This window comes from Motacilla alba, chromosome 1A, assembly GCF_015832195.1.
Source record: "Motacilla alba alba isolate MOTALB_02 chromosome 1A, Motacilla_alba_V1.0_pri, whole genome shotgun sequence".
In the NCBI taxonomy this organism is placed as follows: domain Eukaryota; kingdom Metazoa; phylum Chordata; class Aves; order Passeriformes; family Motacillidae; genus Motacilla; species Motacilla alba.
The window spans coordinates 36,598,406-36,608,688 of record NC_052031.1 but is presented as its reverse complement, the minus strand read 5'-3'; the positions used below and the strand labels follow the sequence as shown (position 1 = coordinate 36,608,688).

General features: G+C 45.7%; 1 protein-coding gene across 11 annotated transcripts in view; it reads left to right on the top strand.

The window, feature by feature from the left end:
• Window positions 1-556: 556 nt before the first annotated feature.
• KCNC2 (potassium voltage-gated channel subfamily C member 2) overlaps window positions 557-10,283 on the top strand; it is a 100,761-nt gene continuing 91,034 nt past the window's right edge. For 4 of the 11 annotated variants that reach the window (XR_005258903.1, XM_038153609.1, XM_038153614.1 and 1 more), the window contains exons 1-2: window positions 558-1,018; window positions 1,748-2,505. Coding sequence is in view for 10 of the 11 variants with exons in the window: in XM_038153609.1 (XP_038009537.1) it covers window positions 1,873-2,505 (633 nt within the window). In the remaining variant the exon portion in view is untranslated. Of the gene's footprint in view, window positions 1,019-1,747; window positions 2,506-10,283 lie in introns of all 11 variants that reach the window. The other 7 variants (XM_038153612.1, XM_038153616.1, XM_038153615.1 and 4 more) reach the window with 4 other exon arrangements.

Genomic DNA, 10,283 nt, shown 5'->3' with positions numbered 1-10,283 from the left:
AAATAACTCAGCTGGCTTGGAGGCAGAGATATGGGACTCTCTCATGTATTATAGTGCACAGGCATTGGTTTTCCTCGTATATTATTGGGGACTCTCAAGTTCCATCCCCTCTACCACACCAAACCTCACACCTATGCAGCGCAGGAAGTCTGATGCACCCACATCTCTTTATTTTTCTTAGCCGACATGGAAACTGGATGTCCTCTCCTTAGGCCGGATTCCCAAACCCGGCTGCCGGCCGGCGCAAGGGCTGCCTCTGGGGCTCTCTCGAGTCGGGGCACTCCCCGCCGCCGCCGCGGTCCCCGGCACCCCGCGCATTCCCTGCCCGGCCCGCCGGGGCTTTGCGGGCTCTGTGTGACCCTCTCCTGGGGGCCGAGCAGCTCCTCTCCGCAGCCACCTGTAGCTACGGCTGATTTTTCCGTATTTCTCCGAAAAAGAGCTATTCTCAGCCTCGCTCCCTTCCCGCGTGTTTTACTTAAGGGAACCAAATGTCCGCTCCATCTCAGGAGCGGAGGAGGTGTCTTTTTCGGCAAGATGCAGCGCTTGTTTTCGCTGTCGCCTCCCTGCGCCCCCCAGGCTGGTAGCGCGGGACCGGAGGGGTGCGTAGGGCTGGCTCGGCTGCCCCTGCCCCCGCCCCGGGGCGGAGCTGCGGCCCCAAATGAGGTACGATTTCACCTTTGGGTTCGTCTTCCTGGAGCGCCGCTGGAATTACGGCCGTCCCTATCCCCGCTCATGGCTCTGCGGTCCGCCGGAGGTCCCCGCTCCCAGCCCCGACGTGGAACGGCCGCATTCCCCCTGTGAAATGAGGGGAGCGGGATCTCCGCGCGGGCGGCGGGAGCCGCTGTTACGCCTGTCGGAGTTGAGCACGGAGGGAGGTGAAACAGCCACCTGAACGCGGAGAAACGCCCGAACCGACAACAAGTAGTCTCGAGTAGTCTCGCCTGGGAGGGCGGCACGGAGAGCGGCTGGGGCCGGAGCCTGCCCGGGAGCAGAAGCCGCTGTCGCTCCTCCAGCAAAGGTAGCGGCGGGGCGGCGGGAGGGAGCGCGGGGCTGCCGGGGGAGCGGGAGGCACCCGCGGCGCCGCTGATCCCACCTGCCCTTCCCCGAGATGCGCGCTCGCCTTAGTGATTTGTCTGAGAAAGTAGCGAGCCGAGCTCCACACAGACAGCTTTTCCTAGACTATGCCTGCTGCCTGCGCTTATGGGGTGCTCTGTATTTCTTCCCAAAAAGCAACCCTTTCTTCCCTTCCACAGTTCGGGTGGGGAGGAAGAGAAAAATATCTAAGCCTTCATTTTTCCCCCTCGTTAAGCTGTTAGGACAATAAAAGATAGATGCCCATTAAATAATTAACCGTACACTTTCTGTTCCATCAGCTCGGTTCACACAGCCCCGCGAGGGAGAAGGGGGTGGGGACGGTGGCGGATCCATACGCGGTCGAAGCAGCAGCAGTGCCATTTCGGTAGCCTGCTTCCAGGGGAAGCAGGAGGCAGCCCGGAGCTGTGCCCGGAGCAGGCAGGAGGCAGCCCGGAGCTGTGCCCGGAGCAGGCAGGCGGCACAGCCCTTCGCGGAGGAGCGTGCGGAGCTGGCCGGCGGGGGGTGGCGGGCCGGGGCCGGGAGGGCTCTCCCCGGAGTGCGGGTCTGCGGGAGGTCTTGGGAGGGGTCTGGAACAGGCCGTAACCGCGGGGAACGGTCCGCCTACGGTGGTGCTTGAGGGGCTTCTCCTCGATTTCTTCTGTTTGCGTTTAAGGCAGAAGCTCGTTCCCCACGGACCTGCCCGCGACCGGCTGCCCCCCGCCCAGCGACCGGCGCGCCCCCCTCGCAATCCCCGCCGCCGCCTCCCGCGCTCTCCCCAGTCATGTCCCACCCGGAGCGATGGGGAAGCTCGAGGACAACGAGAGGGTGATCCTCAACGTGGGGGGCACGCGGCACGAGACCTACCGCAGCACCCTGAAGACCCTGCCGGGGACCCGCCTCGCTCTGCTCGCTTGCGAGTCCCAGAGCGAGTCCCCGGGCGGCGAGGAGCCGCCGCCGCCCCCCAACCCGCCGCCGCCTCCGGCGGGCGGCTGCCCGGAGCCCGGCAGCGGCTGCAGCCCCCGGGGCAGCGGCGGCGCCAGCGAGTTTTTCTTCGACCGGCACCCGGGGGTCTTCGCCTATGTGCTCAACTACTACCGCACCGGCAAGCTGCACTGCCCCGCCGACGTCTGCGGGCCGCTCTTCGAGGAGGAGCTGGCCTTCTGGGGCATCGACGAGACCGACGTGGAGCCCTGCTGCTGGATGACCTACCGCCAGCACCGCGACGCCGAGGAGGCCCTCGACATCTTCGAGGCACCCGACCTGCTGACGGGCGAGCCGCCCCCCGACGGCGACGACGACGACTTGGCCGCCAAGAGACTGGGCATCGAGGACGTGGGGGCGGCCGCCGAGGGCAAGGGCGGGCGCTGGCGGCGGCTGCAGCCCCGTGTCTGGGCGCTCTTCGAGGACCCTTACTCCTCCCGTGCCGCCAGGGTAAGCGCCGCCGGCCGGCGCTCCCAGCGGGCGCTGGGGAGGCCGAGGGGCTGCTGGGGTGCCCCGAGCGGGAGCCGGCATCACGGGGAGGCTAGCCCCGCTTGGGGTGTGCGTGCAGAAGTGATGCTTTGGTGGGCCACTGCAGGGGGGGACATCGGTCCACTTGGGGTGGTGATGCTTGTCCCCTGCACATCTGCAGGCAGGTGTCAGGCAGCACGGGGGTCCCGCAGTGCCAGCATCCCTCCCTTGGGAGTGTACGGGAGTGAGGTGGGAGCTGTGCCCCGAGAAGCCTGCAGGGGAGCCCACAGTCACCCCCTGGCCTGTGTGGGGGTGTGGAGGGGGTGACTCACTGGTGGACCTGTTTGTGTGTGGGTGTGAGCAGGAGCAGCCCCAAGGCACCCTCATCCTCCCTGAGCGCCTGCATGAATGTGTGTTTGGGGCCAGGGCAGCTGGTCTGAGGTCTTGTGTTTGGGGTCAGGGGGTGACAGTGACACAGGAGAGCGACCTCAGTCCATTCTGTGCTTTGCTCTGTCTGCGCTGGTAGGTGATCTTGGTTCAACAAAGTAAATGTGACAGGGGGTCACCCTGGCTCTTCCTCCATTGATTTCTCAGGGTGACCCTGGCTGGCTCAGTGACTGAGGGACTGGGGACAAGACAGTAAGTGATCATGCTAACTTTCTTTTACTTAGATAGGGATTTTAGGTTTTATGCTCACTACTTTATACTTTGATGAGTTGGATTTTAGTTCTATCTTTTCATTGCAGTTGTCAGTGGTGATGAGGGTTCGCTTTCTTACTCAGGGCTTTGGAGCAAAAAAACAGTTGTAATTCCTTTGAGAGAAATATGCAGGGGTGTCTCTAACCAGAACAGCAACCACCAGCAAATCCTCCCTCCAATACAAGACAAAGGACTTGTAACAGGAAATGCTTGATTATAAAATGGCAATAAGTATTTTGTAGTGTATTTATCAGAATTTCCACACAGTATTCAGAGCTAAACCTCATTTTGCAGAAAGTGAGGTTATGGTGGGTGTAATCTCCTAATCAGTTCCACTTATCTGCTGGCAGTCTCACAGATGTGTGCTTAAGTGTGTGGTTTAGTGACTTCTGGAATTGTACCCCATGGCATGATGCAGTTTCTGCCCGCTCACCCTATGAGCTTACTGAGGTAAGTTAAACAGAAAGTAAAAGTTCTCCCACTTATTACTGTCACTTACTGAGTGCCAACGTTGTTTGTTTTTGAAGATTGCCTACCAGTATGTTTCCCTCAACAGCTGGCTCCAGTTGATTCTTAAAGTAATTTCTTAATAAAGAATGGGTTCTGAAGAAAAGTTACCAGAAGTGTCTTTGTTCATCAGTGACATACCCACATCTCGCATCTCAGCTGTCGAAATCCTAAAGAAAATTTGGCTGTCAGTTACCTGACAGACTGTAGTGTGTGCAGTGATTGCCCTGCTGGTTTTCTTTCACCTACTGTCTTGTGGAAAGTTGCTGACAGTGTCAAAACTGTAGCTTTTATGACAGAGAATCTTCCTGCTCAACTTTGCTGGAGAACTGAGGAGTACAGAGTAAATGTTAAATGGAATATACCAGGAGAAGTAGGAAGGTAGGCATGCTGTTGTGCCTTGAAGTTGGGTTTTCAGTCCAGTCTTTGACAGAAGCTGTAGGCACTTGCTTTCCAAATTTTCCATCTGTACTAGGTCATCTTGAGCCACTGGTGGCTTGGGTGAAGATATTTCAAGTTTGCAGAATGAATACAGTAATTAACACTATGGTAGGAAATTGCAGCATGGCAGTATTAATCTCTTAGAAGATAGAGTATTTACCTTTTTATAACTTAACTGGTTTTAAAGATTTTATTCTGATTTCAAACACAGGCAGCCAGAATAAGGCAGTGTCAGAACCATAACAGCAGTGTCTAAATCTGTATTTTCATTTTCTGAAGATCTATACTTGATCTTTCAGGTAGGGAGACAATTTCGAGAATTTCTGGTGAGTTTTAAAGCACTAAAGTGATTTTGTATTTATGGACTTGCATGCACTAAGTAAGCACTCTTGAACACAATAATTTAAGGTGATTTTAATTTTAGTTTGGAACTGAGACATTATGTTTCTCTGCACCTGAAACGAGAGCCCTTATTTTCTCAGTATTCTGGCAAATACACTCTTGTTTTATGTCAGCTGAGATGATGACTAACTCTAAAAACATTTGAGTGAAATCCTGAGCTTACTGAAATCAAGACAAAACTCTGTGAACATCAATCTTTGCCTCACAGTGTTAGTTACTGACTCATACACTACTGAGATTATGGTGGGGCTGCTTAGTGGTAAACTTTCCTAAGAACTGTGATAATTATTTTTTTTTAGCATTACTGATTTAGGTTCACCGATGTCTTTTTTTTTTTGGGAATTATGATGCTGATAAAAATGGGATATTTTCTGTTAATGAAATGGTACTTAATATTTGTGATTTTCTTTATTTGAAACTGTGATCTCTAAAAATAGAAATTTATAGAAATTCAAATATAAGTTGCCATGGTAACCTCTTTGGGGATAGTGCACGCACAAGATTATTCTAGCAAGACCATCCAGTGATGTTATATAAATAGTGGAACTAGTTTGTTGACAAGAAGGTTTACTTTAGTCGAGATACTAAAAAAATCAACTTCTAGTGCATGCAGTTTGGTAGTCAGCTGCATCTAATAAACATGGGGCTTGTAAATACGAAATATAATCCATGTATATATGATTGCTTTGAAACCTGCAACACTTCCCATTGTTTCCCAAGTTCAGGAGTTAGGTCTGAATGTTATTTCTGTCTTCATATTATCATTTTGGATTTCATAGCCCGTGAAATGAAATTAAAGAGTGCAGCCGTACTCCTTTCACTCCACGAGTAATAGCACGATCATTCACAAAGGCTGTTTGACACAATGCTGTTAATGTAGATGTGGAAATCTACTGGCATAAGGTGCTCTCATAGGAGGAGGAGCGCTGGGCGACTGAACCTTTGTGTGTTGGTTTAAACCTCTCTGAAACAGACACCTAATTCTTACCTGACTAAAAACCTGTGCACTGTTTTGTTGATTTATAGCTGTAAGGGATTTTGGTGTCCGGTGGCTCCTAGGTGCCAGGTACTTGTTTGCTTTAGTCAAGTGCAAAGATACATCTAAGTATTTTGTAAGCACGAGAGGCAATATTAAGTGCTGAGTTCAAAAAGTGTCTGCAGATGTCCAGCAGGAACTGGAATGCCAGTGCTCATCTCAGATATCCTATTTCAAAATAATTACCTCTAAAGCCTTTCTACTTTTGAATAATAGTTAAAAAATGATGCTGTATAAAGAAGTAATTAGTATTTGTCATTGATTTTTCCTAAAGATTATAGATTACTCCTGTACTGGGTGCAGGAATGCAAAAATGGCCCTGAAATTCACCAAGTCCATAGCTATATATCCTTAATATTTTGGGAAGACTGTAAATCTGTTCGTGGGTAAGGGGCAGCACCTGCCACGTGGGGTAGTTAAGCAGTGCGGGAGTCAGCATGGCCCAGGGCACTTGAGCTGGCACTGCTGTTTGCAGCAGCTGAAGGCAACTTACACAGCCCCTTTGCTATGGTTTTTATCTCTAGGAAAGATCATCATTACTTGGTTTACAAGGAAATATGAATCCTAATTAGCAAGTATTTGTCAAGTTTGCTGCAAGTAAATATTCATTGCAATGCAAGTAAATCCACAAAAACCTTGCAGACTAGGCATCAAGATATATCTTGAAAGTGTTCTTAAAAATACTGATGCTGCTTCATAGTGACATGGGGAGCTGTATTTGAGCAGTGGGTGGTGTTTTTGGAGGGAAAAAATACCAGCCCCCTCTACTGCTTTATATGATGTTAAATTGTCAGAGATTCCTTTCAGTGACCCATTGCATCTACACCAGCTTTGGACATTCGATGAGGTGGAGAATCAGCTGAAATGAGTGGCATGGGAGAGGGGAAAAATAAGGTTTTATAGATTCCCTCGAGAGGCTAAAGATACAGAAATTATGTTGGAGAGCATTCTTAACGAAGATAACTTATGTCTTTATTTGATGGCTTGCTTATGTTTTCTCCAGGTACCTAGATACATGTTTTGATACCTGTCAGGAAAGCCTTGATTTAGGAAGCCTGTCATGTACTATGGTGAATGACTGAAGTGAGTTATATTTTTAGGGCTTTGCCTGTTCTGATGCAAGACATATTTTATTTTTGGTGGAAATAACACTGCTGCATCAGTCTGAAATACTGTGAATGGAGTGGTGGAGGTACATTGATCTCAGAATATATGTTTGTAGATTAATAGTGAATAGCAAAGGTTAGCTTTCTTAACTGATAGGAAGCCCTTTAATACATAAATGGAAATCTTTACTCTGTCTTTTATTCAACAAGGAAAGCAGGTATACTTTAGATTTTACCATTCAATTATTAGTTAGGCAGGCATCTGTCTGAAAATGGCACAAAGAAAATCGTTAAGGTTGATGCTTCAAAGAGGGTATTCCTTTTGTTGGTGATCAAAGCACTGGATTTATTTATGTGTGGGAAGATAGTAAATTACATTAAATTAGTGAGAAACAGTCATTCTGCTTGAAGCATTTATGCTGTGGGACCTGTCTTTTTTAAAGACACGTCAAGATGTGTTCCTAATGACAAAAGTCATACTGCATAACTGTTACTACATTATCATTACTGAATGATATTCATACACTCTGTAGCTTCATGCATGCATGGGCTGCCCAAATGACATTGTAAGTAATTTTTATTAATTTATTTCTGGCATGCTGGCTTTTAAAAGTCCTGATTGGAAATTCTGGCTTAATACATGATGTATAATCAACTAGCTTGCTCTACCCTAAGTGTAGATGGTTTCTGATGGTACTGACATCAGTGAGGTAAAATCAGCAAGATTTCTGCCTTCCTAACTTCTGCCTCTTCCTCTACAGCTGTTCTGCCTGATGCTGCTAGTGTTTCCATGGAAACAAGCCAGCTCTTCGCTTCCTCTTCCCATTGAAAACAGCCTTCTCACTGTCACTTATTCATCTGGGAAAAGGATTTTGTTATGGCTCTGACACAAATGACACAGAGATGATCTGTCCTATCATTTCAGAAATAGATGCTATTAGGTATGTGCACATCCATACAGCCAGATTGTCCTTCAGTGACTCTAAAATAATTTGATTAATGGACTTAGGTTGAATTTGCTTTGGTGTAACTGGAAGTGGAAATCAGCTAATTAGACACAGCCCAAAATAGTAACAGTGTGAGAAATATTTTAGATTGTCTGCCAGATTTCTCAATGTTCTCTTTTTTTATGTAGTTAATATAGAATGTAGTATTTGTCATGTTTGTTTACAATGATAAAATTCTTAAATGCTTTATTTTAAGGATGAGAATTTATTCTCAAACTGATTAAGATGGTAGTGGGAGGAATAGCTCACAACTTGGGATGAATATTGTATAGGTTTCAGTGCTACTGTCAGATGAGGAATCACGTTATCATGCACATCATGTGATGCAGTCAGAATAAGTGATGCAAGAAAACTGATATCTTCAAGGTCCTTTTCTTCTTTAGATGTTTGGTACTAAGTCCAAAGTAAATACATCAATCAATCCCCTATGAAGAAATCAGCATTTTTGCTTGATTTGGTGAATTTGTGTTAAGTAATAATAAAAACAGATTCCATATCCTTGATTAATGCTCTTCACTGTAGGGACTTTAATACACTATGAGAGAAGTTTGTGTAAAATTTGCCTGTCTTTCTCTCCCTCGGTGTTCATTGGCAGAACATGGTTGTTCTCTTCCTATGAATGTGCCTTGCAACTGGGGTAGAAGAATAAGAGAAGAGGAAAGACTCCCTCTATAAATGTTTAATGTTTTAATAATCTCTTATAAAAGTGATGTCTAGTAGTTTTAAGATGGAAGAAACAAGTTCTTCTCATGATCAACTGCTGTTTCAGCACTATTTATTTCTCCAGAGATGGTTCCTGCTCGTCCTGTGATTCAGATGCGTGGCTCATCTTAGGGAAAGAAAGTTTCCTTCAGCCATGACTGGAAAGAGAGAGTTTATGCTCTCTATATTTAGGACCTAACGGAGGTAGTGCGTTCCATTTTAATTTTAAACTTCTCTTTAGACCTCACTTCTGTCAGCATGGTTTACATAAACTTATTGATTCAGTGTAAAAATTTGTGTGGATTTCTGCAGGGTTTTGGTGGTTGTTTTTTTTTTTTTTTTCAATTGCGAGTAAATTAGGCAAATAAAATATGGGTATATAATACTCAGAATATCAAGCTATCAGCTGTCAGTCTACTTAGTGTATTTCTCATAGTTATACAGTTCCTTTACATGTGCCTGTTATTTCACAAGCACACACTTTTCCAGTATAAATCAGTAATTACATAGGAATAAAAGTTTCATTTTAAAGAAATGCTAAGCAAGGCTATTCAATGATTTTATGTGGAGAGGAAATAGGAGAGCTAACGTGCAGTCTTATGTGTGCTCTTACTTCCAAAGAGCCTTCTCCCTGACACGAGGGCTGAAACACGAGGATATTTCACACGTCAGAAATCGTTTATTCTGGTGAACGAAATATTCAGTTGGGGTAATGTGCAAGGACATAGTAGTATAAATATAGCTTGGTGATATTTATCAACAAGATCAAAGGGATTCAAGTTGTACTGATGACCTGGTACATTTTTTTCCCTGCAGTGGTATACATGTGTATATGTTGGTATAACTAAATGGTAATTTTGTCAGATGCTATAGAAATAGCTGTAAAGAATGAAGATGAAATCACACGTTTTTGGGGATTTTTGTTTTGTTCTACTGATTTGTTTAATTAACATCTCTGTGGTACTTTATGATGACTAAAGCAGTTTTGAAAGAAAAACTCCACTTCCATCTGTTAATCGGAAGTGTTAAAAATAGAATGCCATCTAATCCCATGAACTACAATGTCTTGTGATTTGTGATTTGCTTTACAGATTTCCTGGCTGAAGTGGTGGCTTGAAGCTTGAAAATCAAATAATCTAAATATGTATTATAGTAGTATGTTATTCCCCCTGCTGCTTTTAAGTTGAAAATTCTGAGGTGTTGCTGTGGTTTTGGTCTTTTTACCAGTAGGTTAATTATTACAGGAGTGTGATAATTCAGTTCTTTCTTGTTACAGACAGCCTTTTGTAGTTTCTTAGTGTTTCTAGGTGAAACTTAGTTATCGGTTCTTTGATTTATTCCAGCAAAAGGCTCTTCCAGCAGAAGTCACTTAGCCCAATGCAGAATAGTGTGGTAGAATTCATTCATATGCATGAAGTTTGACATGCAGTATGATCTAAGCTTGTTTTTGAAATAAGCGTGGTTTTAAAGAAGTATAGTTTAAAGTGTTTACATTTTCATTAGTGTATAGCTAGAGAATTACATTTTTCCACTCGGCCTAGTCTTCATAAAAGGGTAGGTATCCCTTGAAGATTGTGCATTTGGCTTGGATAATTTCTAGAGTACTAAAGATATAGTAGATATGTAGCAGTAAACTTATTTTTAACGGTTTATCCTTACTGTAAGAGAAATAATTCTTCTTTGGCAATGACTTTCACCCCACTAAAATGCTTGCTTTGATAAAAGCACAAAGCTATTTCAATATTAGGGATCTGATAGTACCTGGGATTTTAGAGCAACAGAAATCAAATGCTGAAACTCAGTTAATGGCAGAGAAAATTGCATTGGAGATGATGAAATGTAGTGGAGTTGAAAGAGGGG